The sequence below is a fragment of the Vicugna pacos genome, chromosome 32 (genome assembly GCF_048564905.1).
Source record: "Vicugna pacos chromosome 32, VicPac4, whole genome shotgun sequence".
NCBI lineage: Eukaryota > Metazoa > Chordata > Mammalia > Artiodactyla > Camelidae > Vicugna > Vicugna pacos.
This window is the reverse complement of record NC_133018.1, coordinates 8,982,767-9,001,889: the sequence shown is the minus strand read 5'-3', so window position 1 is coordinate 9,001,889 and position 19,123 is coordinate 8,982,767. Positions and strand designations below refer to the sequence as shown.

The following is a 19,123-nucleotide window of genomic DNA, read 5'->3' as shown; positions in this document are numbered from 1 at the left end:
TGGGTGGTGGCGTTGTAGAGGAGGGGCTGGATGGGAGCAACACCAACTGACCCAAGAGGGGAGCTACTCTGTTCCAGCAGCAGAGCCCCTGACCCAGTGATGCAACCCTGGTGATGACCCCTATTTGACAGAGGGGGAAACTGAGGCCCTAAGAAAGTGACTCATGAGGTGTCACAGCTCCTAAGAGGCATGGCCAGGGACCTGAGGTCTGTCTGAGCGCTGGTCCTTTCTCTGCACTGAGTGGAGGAGGCGGGTAGGGATCCAGGGCAGGCCCAGCAGGACTGAGTGGTGGACGTTCTCAGGGAGGCCTGGGCTGTCCCCCTACCCTCTTCTCTAGGGCCTAATCCTCCTGCTCCTCTGGCCCCGGCTTCCTCATATGTGTCGCCAAGGCTGGGGAGCAAGACCCTGCCCGGCTGCAGTTAAACACCTGGGCTGGGGCAAGTCTGTGTCCGTGAGAGCCCCAGCCCCAGCTCTCACCGCAAGGGGAGCACGTGGAAAGGGGCTGAACAGCATCCTGCCCTCCACCCCTGGGCCAGATGCCCCCACTGCTGGCCTGCCTGGGTGTGTTCTGGGTCCTTCTCCTATTTAAAAAAAAAAACTATACAAACAAAACATGCTCACTATAGAGAAATAAGGTCATAGACGAGAGAGGAGAAAAGAAAGTACTCAACATACCACCCCTAGTTATATTCCTTATTCCATGTCTATATCCCACAAGGTTTTTTGCATATATATGCAAAATATATATGTATGAATATATGGTACATGCACACATGCATATATAAATATATTCATGTGCCATATATCTAAAATATATAGAGACATGTGTAGCAAAATATATATGTGTATAATAATATATGCATATATAAAATTATTTTGCATATATTTGCATATATTCGCTATATACATATATACATGCAAAAAAATCTGTGCAATACATATACACACCTATTTTTGCAGATAGATCAATAAAATGGTATTCTACTACAGGAATGCTTTTGTGCCCAGTTTTCTTTCACTTTTCTCTTCTACGACTAACTTCTCGTGGCGTGAAGGTGCACCTGCAGCCTCATTTTCAGTAGTTACACTCTATCCCATTTCTCGGGTCACGCTCACTTTATTTATTCAGGCCCAGCCTGATTTTTGGACCCCTGGGTTGTTCTCCATCTCTTGGCATTATCTTTTAAATAATGCTGCAGTAAATATCGCTGGACACTCATCTTTACACACTTGCATAATCAGAATCACTTTTGGAAGATGCACAGAGCTGGTGCAGACCAGTGATCATATCCGTCTGATGTCAGCTAGACCTCGGCCTGAGCGTACACACACACACACACACACACACACACACACATGCAAATTGTTTCGTTCCCCCCGAGTCCCCGTTCTCTCCTGTATAAAATGGAGCACCAGGTTTGCAGTCCCTTATCCACCGTCCTGAAATCCGCAAAGCTGTCGCCTGCAGCAGAACTGTCTGTACCAATGGGCTGACGTCAGGTTATTAATAGTATTTACGCATGGTGGGACTGCTCACACGTCCGGCTGCAGAAATATTAATACGTTTGCTTGTGGGGTGTTGCCCTATGCCAGTGTGTATTCACCTTTTGGGGTATTTTTTTCATTATCATTCCCCAAAGGGCTTTTTAAAACATATTTTCCTTAATTGCCTTTCCATGAAAGTTTAATAATATCATAATATTGTATCTCTGCACGTGTACTGTATGCACACCTGTGCTTTATATCAAAAATAAGGTCCCTCCCCCTGCAAGAACCAGTTTTCACTACCTTGGGGACAGAATCACGCCTATAGAGAATGTATGACCTAGACCAGTAATTCTCAGCCCGGGGTGACTTTGCCCCACCAGGGACATTTGGCAGTGTCTGGAGATAGTTTGGGTTGTCACAGCTGTGGGGAGGAGGTTCCTGCTGACATTGGTGGGTGCAGGACAGCAACGCTGCTAAACGTCCCTCCAGCACGCAGGACAGCCCTGCCCCCCGAAGTGTGTCAAGCTAGTGTGCTCTGACCCCACGGGGGGTTCCTCCCAAATGCAGTGTGCCCACTTGTTGCCTTCCTAAAATCTGAACTGTCACGAGTTTGGAATGCATCGGCCCCGGAGTTAGAAGTCAGGGCCAATGGAGCTGTGACACGAAAGCCCACTTCATAGGTCGGTGGGAAGACCCTCTGGGGGGTGACACAGTAAAGTGTGTTTCTCAGCCCTTGGCCTCACTCACCCAGGATGATCCAGAGTGCCCAGGTGCCAGGCACCCCGGGTCCCGTGCCTCCATGCTGTCTCCATGTTGAGAAATACATGTTTGGGAGTCTTTCAAAATCCCTAGGTTTGCCTTCCAAGTCCCATGAAGTGAGTCCTGGCCCCAAGGATGCCAAGGGCCAGGAAAGCTTGCCAGCAGGCTTACATGGGCGCCAGCTCCTTCCAAATGGGCCTGTAATTTTGTTCGTGGGCTTTGACCAAGGTGCGGTGTCTGTCTGAACACGTCTTCTGGGCTCGGCCAGCGCACCATTCTTTGCAGCCAGCCGGTCAGCTGGCTTGGAGCCTGGCGTGGGGCCTGGCTCACTCCGCAGGCTTCCGAGGGTCGTCCTCAACCTGTGACCCAGTGAGTCATGTGATGCGCGGACGGGACACTACCTCAGGCAGTGCCGCCCGACTCGGGCTGCTAAGAGTTGGCCACAGAGACACACACCATCCCCCCGGGCATTTTCCACGGTCTCTGGCTTCGCGGGGGCTGGACTGGGAAGCGGGGTGGATGTAGCTGTGAGTTAGAACAGGCACGCCCTGGACCCTGGGCAGGGTCTTTGAACAAAACCACAGGCTGGGCTGGGCATCGGAGGGAACAGAGCCCTGGACTCTGTCCCGGGCGATGGAATGTCAGTCCAACTGGTTTTCCCCCTGCGCTGGGGCTGCGTGCCCATCAACAAGGGAGCCTCCATGCCCATGGGTGGCAGAGAGGTCCCAGGCTCGGCCCCGCCCCCACCCAGCCCCCACTCCAGGGGAAGAGGCGCCCCATTCATGCCCGGTGCCATCTCTGCACACCAGCCCCTCATCCTCATGGTGGGTCCTCTGTCTCCCTTGTAGGGCTGCTCCCCAGGTGGATGGGACGGGGAACGTCTGGTCCACCACGTAGCAGCCTCCACCTTTCCCCACACCTGCATTGCCTTCTCTGTTCCCCCCGACCTGTCCAATCTGACAAACTTTTCAAGGCCTGGGCCATGTCACATGTCCTCCACAAAGCCCTCTGTCACCCCGATCCTCTGTGCCCACTCTCCCGCCCCTCTGTCTGGGGCCCCGGAGGGCTTCGGGTACCAGACCGGGGATAGGAAACTGTTAATCAAGGGGCCCGTGAGGACCAAGGCGGAGTTGTCCACCCCTTGCTCTTAGTAAACTTACCTAGAACACTTGGACATCTTTCCATATCAACACTTAAAATTCTACTTTTTTTAATGGAGATTTTTTTTTAATAGAGGTATTGGGGATTGAACCCAGGACCTCATGCATGCTGAGCACCCACTCTCCCCCTGAGCTGTACCACCCACCCCTTGACTTCATGGTTGTTACTGGCAACGCAAGATTCCCTTGCAGGGATAAACCTGTGTACAGACGCCTTCATGGGAAGGCAGCTGGGTTGTGTTCGCTCTCAACCAAAACTGGTGCTACTGCTGTGAACATCCTGGGTGTGTGTGTGTGTGTGTGTATTTGTGTGTGTTTTTATGTTATCAGTGTTTATTGTATAATGTGTATTGTCTGTGTTTTGTGTATATGTGTCTGTGTGTATGTGATTTGTGTCTTTGCATTTGTGTGTATATGTGTCTTTTGTGGCTGTGTATTTGAGTATGCATCATGTATGTGTTTATTTGTCTGTGTATGTGCGTGTGTATTTGTGTGTTTTGGGTGTACATCTTTTTGTGGATGTATTTGCATATGTGTGCGCGCATGTGTGTGTGTGCGTGCAGGCGTGCGTGTCTCTGCTGGGTGAATCGCCCGAAGCAGGTGGGGTGGAGCAGTGTTGGGACACAGCAGTGGGCTCACTGCCGCAGACCATGGTGGCAGCGGTGGCTGGACCCAGCCAGGGGGAGATCCCAGCCGCTCTGGGGTCCCAAGGCAGAGACAGGAGGGATGCTGGAGGATCTGGGGTCCGAAGACCGTGGAGACACACACCGGTTCCCTGCCTTCTCCCTGGATTCACACTTACTTGTCAGGGCTGCAATTCTGCCGCCTGACAAGTTGAGCCCTCGCCTGAAATAAACATGGGAGAGATGCTTTGACGTGTGATGTTTCAAAAAAAATTTTTTTTTAAAGAGTCCAATTTGGCTGAGACTGTTTTAAGAATCCCTCCAAGAGGAGCCAAGTCAGGGTGGGTGGGAGCAGAGTCTATGAAGAGGAGATGCTAGGAGACATCAAAGAGGGGTGTATTTATATAGATGGTACATTTTCAACGTGTATTTTTTAAAAATTACTAACGGCGAATGTTACAGAATACAAAAAGAGGTAGAATTGAAAAAAGATGTCCCCCTTTTCCCCACCCTCCCCTGTCACTCAGTTCCCCTCCCAGACACAAGTGTTATTACAGCTTTCCTGTGTCCTTCTCACATATTCTGTGCATTTTCAAATATTTACGTGTGCAATTTCTCCTCCCCCCATGGCAGTCCGCTCCTGTTTTTTTTCAGCCTTGCCTTATTCACTTGACAATGTGTCTTAAAAGTCATTGCGTATCAGTGCATGTGCAATTGCCTCCTTCCTTTCAATAATTAAACAGTATTCTGGGTCACAGTTGTTCCCTAATTTTAAAATATAAAAACACATTTAAAAATCCCAAATTACCTTTCCCCTTGGCTCATCTCACCTTTGGAACTGTAGGCCTTGTCTCAGTAGAACTTCAGACTGAAAAGGAAAATTGAAATTGTCTGTTCCCATGTGAAAGGACCTCAGGACTTCTAGAAAGTTCTATGCCCCTCCCCCCAACACACACGCAAAGGTTCCTGGTTATTTAAGGGGATTGTCTTCCCTTCCTGGAGCACTCTCTCCTATCTTGCACCTTAAGAAAAAAAAAATCGCAGTCACCAGTCCACTTTCCTGGTTTGTCAGCACTCCGAACATGGTGTTGCAGAAAAAAGATCTATTTTTAAAAAGTAACGAAGATTAAAATTTAAGGGCACATAAGAACATAGACAGTCCTGGGATATATCGAGAGACTTTGAGTAGAGAGTTATATGGTTCATCAGCGCGAGAGAGGGGGCCGGGATCCTCTGCGGGTCGTTCATTCACCGATTCCTTCGTTCATACATCTGTCCATGAGCAGTGGCTCCCCTGACCACTGTGGCCGTCTCTTACCTTGGCGCTGGGGTTTGAGGGTGAGCAGACCCCCGGGCCTGCCCTCGGGGAGCTCACAGTCTGGAGGAGACCGTCCAGCAGACAGTCAGCACAACCCAGGGCAAGTTGTAGGGTGGGCTGCGCACAGGGGGCTCTCAGGGGCCCCAAGGAGAGACCCAGGCCCGCTGCAGGTGGAGGCCATCTTGGAGGAACCAATGCCTGAGCTGTATGTGGGTGTGTTTTATTGAAATATAATTGATTTACAGTGTTGTGTTAGTTTCTGATGTACAGCATAGTGATTCAGTTATACAAACATATATATATTCTTTTTCATTATAGGTTATTACAAGCTATTGAATATAGTTTCCTGTGCTATAAAGTAGAACCTTGTTGTTCCTCTATTTTATATATAGTAGTTTGTATTTGCTAATTCCAAACTCCTAATTTATCCCTCCTCCCCCTCCCCCTTTGGTAACCATAAATTTGTTTTCTGTATCTGTGAATCTGTTTGTAAATAAGTTCATTTCTGTCATTTTTTTAGATTCCACATATAACTGATATCATATGATATTTGTCTTTGTCTGACTTACTTCACTTAGTATGGCAATCTCCAGGTCCATCCACATGGCTGCAAATGGCATTGTTTCGTTCTTTTTTATGGCTGAGTAGTATTCCATTGTATAAATATACCACAACTTCTTTATCCAGTCATCTGTTGATGAACATTTAGGTTGCTTCCATGTCTTGGCTATTGTAAATAGTACCACTGTGAACACTGGGGTGCATGTATCTTTTTGAATTAGAGTTTTCTCCAGGTAGATGCCCTGGAGTGGGATTGCTGGATCATATGGTAGCTCTGTTTTTAGTTTTCGGAGGAATCTCCACATTGCTCTTCATAGTTGCTGCACCAAATCGCATTTCCACCAACAGGGCAGGAGGGTTCCCTTTTCTCCATGCCCTCTCCAGCATTTACCGATTATAGCCTTTTTAATGATGGCCATTCCGACCAGTGTGAGGTGATACCTCATTGTAGTTTGGATTTGCATTTCTGAGCTGTTTTAAGGACACATTACAAGCAGACCTGGGGCTAGCACTGGCCAGCGGCTGACCAAGTGTACCAGCGTCTCCCTGAGGGGCATCTCCTGGGTTGGGAGGACAGCAGGGGCTGGTGGCCTGGGGCGTAACTGGCCATAGACTCGGAGCCGCCTGGGTTTGACTTGGGCTCCTCCACTCACTCCTGAGGCCTTGGGCAGCTAACTTCACCTCTCTGTGCTTTGGTCTTCTCATCTGAAAAGTGGGGTTAATAACAGCACCTGCCTCTTAGGCTGTGGGATAGGGCTAATCGCGGCAGCTTGGCAAGCAGTAGGGCCGCATCCGTGTCTCTTATTGTTGTTCCTATTCATCTGTGAAATGGGCGTATTAAAAGCAACTCCTCTAGCAATTAACCTTGACAGTGCACGTAAGGAGTTTAATGTGATGCCAGGTGCACGGTCGGTGCTCCTCACGTGTTCCCAATTGTCACCATTCTTACTGCCTCCTCGCCCACCCCTGACACCCAGAGCGCAGGCCCCAGGGTGGCCGCTGGGCTTCTGGAGCCTGAGCCCCCCGCCCAGCTGTCCTTTCTGTTTATAGACTCGGAGGCGGCGGCCCTTCCCGGAGCCCTGCAGGGCACTCCCAGCCAGAACCAGACAGGCCTCCTGAGGACCAGCTGCCCGCGTGTGTTCCCGTCACTTTGGGTGACACACTTGCCCCTTGGGGACGGCACGTCTCAGCCAGAGCTATCATTTTGCAGCCTGCATGCCTGGTTTGGCCCTGGAGGGTGGCAGGTCTGCCAGGCAGGTCACTCGGTGGTCGAGGGGGAGCAGCCAGCTCATGTCCTGGTTGAGGGAGGTCCCAAGGGGTCTGGTTAAGGAAGCCCCTTTGCTCTCAGCTGAATGACAGGGCTGTCAGGCCTCCTTAGGGCCCGGTAGCACATTGTTAGAGTGTTTGTTTAAATAATGTGTTCTGGGAACTAAGCCAGCAGACATCATTGCCATCAGGTCAACTGGAATCTATTCCACACTTACCGCGTGCCAGGTGTGTGCAGCTCTCACCAGACATCTTACAGAATCCCCCCAATGCCCCAAGCACCCTCCCCATTCCCATTTTACAGATGGGAAAAGTGAGGTTTTTGAGAGATTCGCTCCCAGCTAGCAAAAGGCAGAGTTGGATTTGCCTGGTCCGCCTCATCTCAGAGTCATTCCCACCTCCAACCTGTCAGAGCCTCGGGGTAGGTTAATTTCCCATCTGCAACCTAAAAATTTGTGCTTTATGTTGAGAATCTCCCGGCACTGCTAGCTTCTCCATGGAGTGTTTATGAAAATGGATTTTATTCAAGACTTGAACAGCATCATTTCATCATCTGTCAGGTGGGCGAACCCAGCAGGGGTGTGAACACTCCAAACGGGCACTCGTTTAAAGGGGAACGAACTGAACCCTCCTCCCCGGGAAACAGCAGGCGGCTCACACAGGCCGGCGTGGAGAACTCCAGACACTAGCCAGCGGCAGAGTGAGCGGTCAAGCAGCAGAGGGCCACTGAGACCTGCCATCCCTGACCGCTAAGTCGCCGAGAGCATTAAGATGGCAGAGTGAACGGTCATAATGATCATCAGCGCTTACGATCATGGTAGCCCCTGATATTGTTGCTGGGCTGTGGTGTAAGTCTGACCCGGGCACAGGCAGGGAGGTGCCACCAGGCCCCAGGGGCACTGGGACACAGCAAGTGTCCCCGAGGCCAGCCTGGGCCCCGTGACCACGGAGCTCCCTGCACAGCTGAGGGTGTCCAGTTGCAGGGGGGAGGGGGCGCATGGCTCGGATTGCTCGGAATTGCCCCGTCAGCTGTGGGCCACCCAGCGCCGTCCTGACTCAGGCCTCCTTCCTGGGCGGATGTGTCAGACACCCCAGAATACTCACAGGCGTTAAGCTTTTCTCTTTTCCCCGCCCCCCCCCCCGACAACATGGCCTTTTCTGGTTAAGGAGCTCACACCTACTGACTGCAGAAAAAGTTATTTTCAGAAACATATTCCTCCAAAAAAATATTTATTCAACAAGTACTATAAGCCTGGCATGGGGGGGGGGGGCAGCCGTGGGTGAAATAGTCCCCATTTTTGTGCCGCTGACCGTCTGAAGGGATCCGCCAACCCCTCATGGGCCAAGTCCAGCCTGCCACCTGTTTTGTCAATAAAGTTTTATTGGAACACAGTCATGCGTTTACTGGGACACCGCATCATCTGCGCTGCTCCAGTGGTGACAGTGGCAAAGGCAAAGACGGAGACCCTGTGGCCCATGAAGCAAATAAAGGGCCCCCTTCTGATCTGTTCTTTAGTTCACGATGTGGACCGCATGACAGAGTTGGAGGTATGATTTAACTACTCTTATTTAATTGTATCATCGGATGATATGGGAATAGAAAATCACAAGTGTTGGAAACTAAGTAAAAATCGTCATCAGTAATAGAAAGACAGCCTGTTTGCTCATCACAGGTCAGTGCCACTGGTAACCGTTCTGCTGTGGAAGCGTCCAGAGATTTCCTTTGCTTATTCTCAACGTGCGCTTACGTGTTTGTTTTTACAAAGCTGGCATCGTTAGCACACATGCTGTTACGTTGTTTTTTTTCTTTTTCTTTTTTAACGTTTGCTCATATAGGGCAGACATCTTTCTGCGACAGTGAATGCTCCTTCCGACCATCATTTTCCTGGGCTGCATTTATTTTCCATCTTGTGGATAGACCATCTTGTGTTTCACCAGTCCCTGTCTTATTGGTCATTTCTATTATTTTGCAATGATATTTCTAATATTTTGCAGTATTTGCTCTCCTGGGAGGAAGTGTCCGTGTTTGTAGATCTTGGTGAGAATGTCCAAGGATTTTCTTGAGATAAATTTCTGGAACTGAAATTGCTGAGTTGAGGTTATGCACGTTTTAAATTTCGGGACCATGTGTTGCAGCTAGTTTAAGCACGTCCCTCGGAGGCATCTGTTAGCCTGGTCTCCCCAGCCTGGGTGTCACAGAGCTGTCCATCGTAGGTCCTGGTGTGAGGCAGTCATGTTTACCTGCAAGACGACAGCCCGGAATTTCCACCCACCACCAGCTTGGGGCTTGGTGAGCTAGTCCCAGCAAGCGGTTTTTAAACCTGCCAAGATCTCGAGGCTTTTAAAGAGCATTTTAATATGCATTTCGTCATCTGAGTCTCTTTTTTTTAATTTCTTAAAAAAAATTTTGAGGGGGGCAATTAAGTTTATTTATTTAATTATTTTTTTTAACAGAGGTACTGGGGATTGAACCCAGGACCATTGTGCGTGCTACGCATGTGCTCTACCACTTGAACTATACCTTCCCCACTCCTCATCTGAGTCTCTTGAAGCATCCTGGAAAATGTGGGGGAAGCTGAAGGAGCCCTGAGGTAGGGGCCCAGAAAGCTGGGTTCTAGTTCCCCCGGCTCTGCCTCTCACTCACCGTGAGCTGTCCCTGTCCCTGAGCCACAGCTTATCATCTGAAAAAGTTTATCATCTTAAAAAGTTCAACTGAATGGACTCAAGGGTCCTTGGAGAGCTACATGTTTAAGATGTGATGACTTCATGAGACAACTGACAACTGAAATTTGGACTGTGGGTGGTTGATCTCTGTCAAGGGTGCACGTCAAGAACCAGCGTGTGACCCGATGGGGGACTAACTTGGACAGGTGTTCCTCAGACAGCTCTTCTCTTTAGTCCTTCGTGTGTTTTCAGACTACCTTGCAGACACCTACTGGCCTGCAGACAGCGAGGGCTTTTATAGCAGCCTGCCAGGCGACACTAAATTGGAAGAACACCTTGCCTTATAGATAATTTAAAAACCTGACTTTCAGAAAGTCTTTAGAAGAATGCTGCCCTCCACACCCCGAGTCTGGCCATAGGCGGTGGAGGGACAAGCCACCAGGGATTCCAGATCCCTAAGCATGAATCCTTAAACCTCTGCAGGAGGGCCCACGACTGGGAATGCATGGAAGCCAGTGTGTTTTTGCCGAGCACCGTCTGTCTACCCGCCCCCTGCCACCCAGAGCCGTCCAAAGGAGGTCAGGAAGCCTTCCCCCGCCTCCCGCCCTGATTCCGCACTCGGCATCCTACAGGACTTGCCGTTCTGATTTCCAGAGGCCCCACCTGCAGATCCCTTCCGCCGTCACTCAGCCCTGAGAGAGCCCTGTCTCTTGAGGGTTCTGAGGGCCCAAGAAGAATCACACTTTGCCCGGGGTCCTTCTCCTGCCCGATTCTGGGGAGGGCCGTGCACGTAGCTCTGATCACACCGGCTCCTGTCTCCTGAGCACCTGTGACGTGACGTGCGAGGCTCCAAGCTCAGTGCTTTCCAGGGATTATCTCCTTGAAGCCTCAAAACAAGCCTTGTTTTTTCCATTGAGGAAACTGAGACCTGAGTGGGTGGGGTCCCTTGGCCAGGCCACCCAGCTGGGGCAGAGACAGCAACCCTCCGCCTCCACACCCCGGGCTGTAAGCTGTCCCTGAGCAGTCACCCCTCTGCCTCCTGCTGGGCTCAGCACCCAGGCCACAGGCTCAGCACCCAGCTCGCGGCTGAGGACAAGGCTGGGGACAAGGACATCGAGGCCACTGGAAGCAACCCCCCAGGCGCTGACCCCTGGCCCTCAGCTCTGACCCAAGTGGAGGACTGAGTTAGGGAGTGACTGATTCTGTGACATCTTTGAAAACAGTAAGCAGCTGGGAGCGAACTCAGAGGACCACTTCCACTCCTGGGTCTCAGGGGGCGATTCTCGTAAGGGGGGCAGGCATCTGAGCATGTCAGGCGACCTTTCAAGGCGAAAACATCCAAGGTTCCCCAGCTGGGGACTGACTTCATCCCTCAAGTATGCCAACAGCCAGCCCCGCGCACTACCGTGGGCTTGCAGGTTGCACGACCGTCCTAAGGCTCACTCCCTCATCGGGAGCCAAAGCCTTTAACACACGCTACCCCTCAACCGTGTGATTCTCTGCCAAGGGAGCTCTCTTGTGGGGAACAAGCAGAGATGTGTCACTCGAGCCCCAAGGATGCTCATCATATTGTTGATTGTAACAGTGAACAAGGGAGGGAGGGGATAGCTCAGTGGTAGAGCACATGCTTAGCATGCATGTGGGTTCAATCCTGGTTCAATCCCCGGTACCTCCGCTAAATAAATGAATTAATTAATTAATACCTCCCCCCCCTCAGAATAAAAGGAAAAAAAAATTTTTTAAACGGTGAATAATCATCAGCAGCCTAAATGCCCCGACACTTGGGGATTGGTTAAACGAACAGTGCTGCGTCCAGGCAGTGGAATAGTCTTCAACCGTTAACAATGGTGGTCTGGATGAATTGATCCAGAGGAAATTCTGGGCAGGATTATGCCAGAATATGATCACTGGATGATGGGTGATTTGAAAATGTTATTTGTGTTTTTCTGTAATTTCTAAACATTTTACAATGTGCATGTGTGATTTTGGTAACCAGAACAAGAAAAGGAATCTACAGGCAGTGAAATGAGGGCGTGTGAGTGTGACCGTTTACCCAAGGTGACTGAGGGGTTTATTCTGATTCTCGGGGGTCCTTGCACACACCTCGCCCACAGCATCCTCCCGGACCTCATGGGGTATGCAACTGTCCCCAAAAGGTGAGAGAAAGAGAATGGGGAAGGGGGTGGGCATTTATTGGGTGTTTCCTGAATGCCAGGCCCTGGGAGCTGTCACATGGATCCTCTCGCTGCAAACATGCCCTTGGGGTGATGATCATTTCCTCATTGAATCCTTGCCACCAGCCTCAGAGAGGGAGACAAAAGCCCTGAGGTCACACAGCAAAGCTTTCTCCCCGAGGCGCATGCTCATTCTGCGGGACCACTTATACTTGCTCCACTAAGGATGATTCCGTTGAAGCTGCAAAGAGGGGTGCCCCCCTTACCTGGGAGGAAGGGACAGTCAGCCCTCCTCCACTAAGCACCTACTGGGTGCCAGGCAGGCTCTGGCTGAAGAGCAAAGATGATGGAGCGGCCGATCTTAAAGGGTGCCTCCACCGAGTCACAGAATCTTAGGGGCTTTGTCTTTGTTGTGACCTGCACTCCCGGTTCCCCAGTGCCTGGCATATAGTAGGTGCTCAGTAAATGTCTGTTGTGTAAATAACTTATACATCAACTTTACCTGGTACAACGAGTCCAGAGTGGGCAGGAGGAGTTGAGGGGAAGGCGAGACCACTGTCTGTGGGCTGTTGCTGTGGCTTCGGAGGGGAAGGATGGAGAGGAAGGGGGGACAGCACAAACAAAGCCAGAGGCTGGAATTGTGAGGACTGCATGGGATGCGGTGGGTAGTTCGGGGTAGGTGGGATGGAGGACCCATTTGGGGGCAGGGGTGGGAGATGGGACTGGACAGGAAATTTGGGGCTCAGTTGTAGGGGTGTTGGATCTTAGCAGGAGGACCATAGGGAGCCATCGAAGGTTTTTGAGCAGGAGATGCACACTTGAAGCATATTCCAACAGAATATCCTCCTGACCTCAAACGGATACTCAAGTGGATAATCCTATTGGTTTTTCTGGAATTGGGGCAAAGTTGCTCTCACCCCCACCCCCATCCCCTCCTGTTGCCTCCACATTCCTCATCCACTGGCCCCAAGTCTTCAAGAGATGGTGGCTGGGAACATCCTTCAAAGCTCAGAAGTGAAAGCCATTTAATCGCTCTTGTGCCAATGGCCACCCAAAGGGTGGGAGTTTGGGTTCTGCCTTGAGCACTCCAGCTGCTCCCCAGTCAATAACGCAGGGGCCCAAGCGGTGGCCGGTTCAGTAGTCAGTCACCAGGAACGGGCTTTTAGTTTCCAAGTGAACAAATTGGGGAAGCCAGCAGTTTGGTCATTTGATGGAGATCTGCTGCTGCCAGGCACCAGGCTGGGCCCTGCAGCCAGTGCCATGGATACCAGGATCCTCTCCTAGAGCCCAGGGACCAGTAACTGACAGGTGGTGACAGAACCAGGGACCCAGGCTTGCACTCCAAGCCCCCTGTCCAGGTTTAAGTTCCACCTCCCCATTTACTGGCTGTTTGATTTAGGGCATGTCACTTCACCTCTCTAAGCCTCAACGTCCTCAACTGTAAAATGGGGATTATAATGAGCCCCACCTCATGGGATTGCCATGGCACCGCAGCTCAGCGAGGCGATACGCAAACAGCTTGGTCAACCCCGGGCACAAGTTCAGTGCCCCATGGAAACTGTGCTGGGTGATGCTGACGGGGGAAACCGGGGACAGGGGACTGGTGGGGGAGTACCCCAACCAGACTGATAAGTCCTGGGAGCATTGAAGATAGAGAGAAGTCTGGCCTGGCAGGAGCAGCGCATGGGTAGGGTGGCATCCACGAAGGATACTGCATGCCGGGAGGGTGACCCCTTCGTCCCAGTATTCATTCTCAGCTTTGTTACTGACAGTCCTTCATCCTGCGTGTCTTGGGAAAACCCAGATTACTGGTCACCCAAGTCCCCAGCCCAGACATCTGGGGCCACTTCTGAGAGCAGTAGAGAGCTGGGGTGGGCTTGAGCTGGGGGCGATGCAATGTGATTTATGTCAGCTGGGACCACGTTCCGAGCATTTTCCCTTGATGGAAGCCTCTGGTTTGTCCTTGCAGGACCAGCTGAAACAGTGTTTCTCCAGGCGGACCCCTGAGGCCAAGGACACTGACACACTCGTGCAGGAAGCCGACAGCCAGTATGGGACGTGGACGGACCAGCACCAAAGCGGGGAGAGGTAGGGTGTGCGGGGCGGGGCCTCCGGGTGGGAGTCAGTGTGGCCCACCCCCCTCCTGATTTCCATGTGACTAAGTTGAACCTGTTTTGTCTGTACCTGGAAGAGTAAACCGTTCTTTTTGTAAAAACAGAAATTTTTACAAAGTACCAAAAAATTATTTTTAAAAAATGACATATGAAATTCCCAGAATAGGCAAATCCAGAGAGAAAGCATATTCATGGTTGCCAGGGGCTGGAGGAATGGGGACTGACTGCTCAACAGGTACCAGGTTTCCTTTTCGGGTGATGGAGATGTTCTAGACCACAGGGTGGTGGTGATGGTTGCCCGGCTCTGGGAGGGTGCCGGTCAGATTCATGTTACATGTGCTTTACCGTCATGAAACAAAATTACAAAGAAAATGAAAACCACCTCTAACCCCAGCACACAGATACAACTTTCATTAATGTCTTTTGTTGTGAGTTTTTCTAGACTGATTTCTGTATATAGAGTGTGTTTACCGATACAGGAGCATATGATACACATTGCTTTATAAGCCATGTCTGATTTAACATCACCCTGATTAGTAGCTTGTGGGGCGCCTCAGGTCCCAGCCCCTGACTGGGAGGGAAATTATGACTCGGTGCCTGAAGATTACTGAGAGTCACCTGGATCAGGAGACAGGTGGGTCTGAATTCCAGCCCCACCCTAACTGGCCATGGGGTCCTGGGTAAATTAGTTATGTTTGCCAGATTCTACACTCCTCCTCCATAGACAGAGAATGATGCTTATAAAAACAGCCAGGATTTATTGAGTGGATGGGCCAAGCACTGTTGTAAGCACTGAGACAACATTTAACCCCATCACCCCATCTTGCAGAGGCAAAGACAGACGCATGGGGCTGTCAGGAAGGTAACCTGTGCAGCCATTGGCATATTTCCAGGCACACAGGGGGAGCCTGATACGTTGTACCTGTTCATCTTTTTAATACAATTTTCTTCTCGCCCTTGGGTGGGATTGAACACAGTAGCAGCGTTGTGGACCCCCGGGGTGGACCTGTCGTGTTCTCAGCTCACGCCTTCCCCTGCCACGGGCTTCAGGATCACATGGTCTTTTGAAACAGAGGTTCCCGGGTCAGCCCAGCATGGCCACTCAGCAGTTGTGTCACTGTGTGACTCAGTTTTCTCATCTGTGGGTGTCATGCCCGAGGATACGTTGTGTCGGTGGCTGAGCTGGACTCAAACGCATGTCTCCCCTCCTCTTCCCTCTCCCCCCCGACCCGCCTTAGTCAGGAGCAGTCACATCCCTCTGCTGGGTTATGACCCATAGCAGCCATTGATACTAAAGTTGGGTGGAGGCTGATGGAATTGGAAATGGGTAAGAAAAAGAGAAAGGGAAGTATAGGTTTCCTGCAGTACCTTTTTGTTTTGGAGGCTTTTTGTTTTCTTTGCAGCTCTGTGATTTGTGTTTAGTTGATAAGCTTACTTGAATCTCACTAGACTGCTCCTGCGGGAGCACTGGACTGCGAGTCTGGAAGCCTGGGCCCTGGGTTTGCTGTCCCTGTGTGACTCTGGGACTCCCCTTCTCCCTCTGAGGCTGCATCCTCCCAGCTCTGATAGGGAGCTAGGTGAGACCTTGGGTGGCACTGGGACGTGGCATCTCCCCCCTGTCCTGGCATCGCCCCCTCCTGTCTCCCAGAGGTACTGAGGCTCCTCCTCCTGGGAAAGGCCCAGGAGCCACTGAGCTCCCAGCCCTGTGCAGCAGCGCCACCTGCTGCCTCCTCAGTGGCATTTCCCCCATTTTTTGTGGATTTGCCTCAATTCCACCCCACACCCCAACATCTCGCCTATTCCAAGTAGTAAAATCCTCCCAGAGCTGACAAAAAGCATAGCTGTGTGCCTGCAGTGAAATATCAGTACACCGGGCTTGAAGGTTCTGCCCCAGGGTGCAGTTCAGGGATCTTTCCGGGCTGATCAGGGAGGTGGTGTCAGGTGTGCCCGTCTCCCCGTCCTCAGGCTGAGGCTCCCCTGTACTCTTGCCTTTGGAATCTTTTTAATGGGAGGAGCAGGGAGCCTTTAATTTAATGGCTTGCTTTGTTTATAAATTTTCTATCTTATGTGGTTCCAATTATCCAAGTGGCGCTGGGAATACATTATCATGGGAAGAAATTCCGAAAGGAGGAGAGGGTCATGGACGTGGGTTCTGGAGTCTGGTCCTCCCCTCTGGGGAAGCCGCTTCACGCCTCTGTGCCTTGGTTTCCTCATCTTCAGCGAGGTTAATGTTTCATTTCATGAAGTTAATCCTACCTCATAGGGTTGTGGAGATCAGATTGTGGAGACAGTTCCTAGCAGAGGGCCCGGCACGTAGTAAGCGCTCAGTACGTTTTCAGTGAGGGAGTGAAGGGATGAGGGAAGGAAGGAAGGAAGGAAGCAAAGCAGAAGCTTCCCCGTCTCCTGCCCTTCTGCTGGTGACAGCTAGTAATTATTTGATCAACATCAGCGCTGTGCAACAGAAATACAACGAAAGCTGCAAACTCAAGACATACATGCAGTTTTAACGTTCCAGTAGCCACGTAAGGACAATAAAAAGAAACAAGTGAAATTCATTTTCACAGTGTATGCTGCACTAGGCTGGACCCCAGAAATTGACACATTGTAACTGACTATACTTCGATTTAATAAAAAACAACAGTGTATTCTGTTGAACCTAATAGACCCGAAAGACTATCATTTTAACATGTAATCAATATCAGGTTATGAACGAAATATTTTACATTCTTTTTTCCACTCAAGGTGTTGGGAATCCCGTGTGTATTTTGAACCCACGGCACATCTCAGCTGTCGCTCACCAGATTGCAAGGGCCCAGTGGCCACATGTGACCAGCAGCTCCTGTATGGGACAGTGCTGGGTTAGAGAGTCTTGAGTGGGACGGGACTGACTCCTCCCACTCTGCACCTGTCCAGGTGTTCAGCATGCACAGCACCCACCTGTGTTCGGAGTGGTTCTCCTCCCAGGATGTTCTGTCTGTCTCGTTTCCCGGTGTATAAAGCACACCCTACACTCTTTTTTCTGCTGCTTCCTTTCCTTGAAATTCAGCTCTCTGAAACAACCTGCCTGACCGTGTCTCCCTTCCTTCCTTTCTTGCAGCTTGGCCCCTGAGTCCCCGTCCCCCGACAGCAGTGCCACATCGGCTCGGAAGCAGCCTCCCAGCAGCCGTTTGTCCTCCCTGTCCTCCCAAACGGAGGTCACTTCAGCTGGGGACCAGCACGACTGCTCCAGGGACCAGCGGAGCACCAGCGTGGACCGATCGAGCACCGACCTGGAGTCCACAGACGGGACGGAGGGGCTGCCCCCGCTGGACACCTGCCCTGTGAAGACAGTGGATGACTTCTCCTTCATCGATGTAAGTCAGTAACTGGGACCACATGCTGGGAACAGTCATTTCTTTTTAAAGAGACATTCTAGCGTCTCCCAGTGAATCGCCCCTTTCAGGGGTAGAATCTGTGCCAGGGCCCCCTCTGGTGGGAGCAGACGGCACAGTCTGACATGGGCCTGATGGCTGCATGTGGCCTGGACCTGCCACATACCAGCTGTGTGTCTTGGGGCAAGTGTCTTCACGTCTCTGAGCCTCGGCTTCCTCATCTACTCGTAAAAGAATGGTGGGCTCAAAGGCTTTGAACACAGTCACATGTGTTCAGATTAAAACTGAGCTGAGCCCTCACCAGTTAGGAAAGCAGGCAGTGTGGCTTCTCACCCCTAGGGGCGGGGAGCCCGCCTGAGGTCTGCAGTGCTGGGCATGCAGTCTGGACTTGGCTCACACCAATTCTGCTGGGGCTTCTCGCCAAGGTCTTGCCACGTGGGACTATGTCCCTGGAGCTAGGGGATCCAAGTCTCTGTAAGGGATAGCCCCCGTCAGGCATGGGCAGCCCCCAGAATTCAGCTCTCCCAGGTCTCCCATGCAAAGCCACCCCCCAGGATGCCAGCCCCCCAGGTCCAGCCACCTCCCGCCCCCGCCTCTTCCAGACCAGTAGCGGCGCCCTGCAGGAGTCAGGCAGGTTTTCCTTTCTAGTCCTTGAGACATTGGTGGGGGGGGGGGGTCATTTTGCTTCTTCCCTGACAGTAGGGCTATCTGCCTACCCTCTTGAGGGTGCAGCATCTAAATGATGCAAAATCTAAAATGGATCCTCTCTCTGAAGTAAAGCCTCATGTCCACACTCTTAGCAATGGCTACACAGATGCCCCCCAGAGAAGAGACACCACTGTTTTGGGTCAAGGGGCTTCCTGTAGGGCCTCAAAGGGGATTCCCCTTCCTAAATACATTCAAGGTCTCTTGCTGGCCTCTCTAGACAAGGACAGAGATGGGGAAAGACACAAGTCCAGTCTCCTTTGGGGCATCCCACTATATAAATGTGGGCAGAGTGTGGCGTGTAAGGAGTTATTGAGGTGATGTGTTCAGTTATTCATTCAACAAACATTTATTGCACTCCAGCTATGTCCCAGGCATTGCTCTAGCTTACATGTTTGTATGATGTCATCCTGAGCCATAGCATAATTCTCTAGACTTACCTTCTAGGATGCTGAGCCCAAGAGGCAAAATCCCTCTGTCCCATTCTTGCAGATCAGGGAACAGATGTGGCCACTGAGTGATGAAAATGCTAGTGGCCCTAAGCACAGGCCCAGCTGATTGTGTGATACCCAGGTCTCCCGTGGGCGCCGTTTGGGGGCTGAAAGGTGGGACGAGGCACTAAGGGACCAGCCTGAAGCTGCAAGGGCGGCCCTGGGAAAACAGAGCCAAGCTCCCGCAGGCCAGCCCCTGCATTGCTGTGGTTCCCTCTTACTTACTCCTCATCCGAGTCACCGGCTCTATTTGGTGACAACTGGAGATGTGTGCTGTCCTCTTGGGGGCGGTGCACCCTTTGTGACTTCCATCCCTCCCCTGCTCCCACCAGCCCCACACAGGTCCCCGCACTGGACACCATTGTGGCCAGTTTGGGAAACAGCTGTACAGATATCAGCTCCCTCCTCCTGTCCCCAGTGGGGTGTCTG

General features: G+C 51.4%; 1 protein-coding gene across 5 annotated transcripts in view; it reads left to right on the top strand.

Moving 5' to 3' along the window:
* The window catches only part of KIAA1671 (KIAA1671 ortholog), a 159,596-nt gene that overhangs the window by 127,206 nt on the left and 13,267 nt on the right, over positions 1-19,123 (top strand). For all 5 annotated transcript variants that reach the window (XM_072953657.1, XM_072953658.1, XM_072953659.1 and 2 more), the window contains 2 exons: positions 13,983-14,101; positions 17,225-17,480. In XM_072953657.1, the coding sequence (XP_072809758.1) occupies positions 13,983-14,101; positions 17,225-17,480 (375 nt within the window). The remainder of the gene's footprint in view (positions 1-13,982; positions 14,102-17,224; positions 17,481-19,123) is intronic.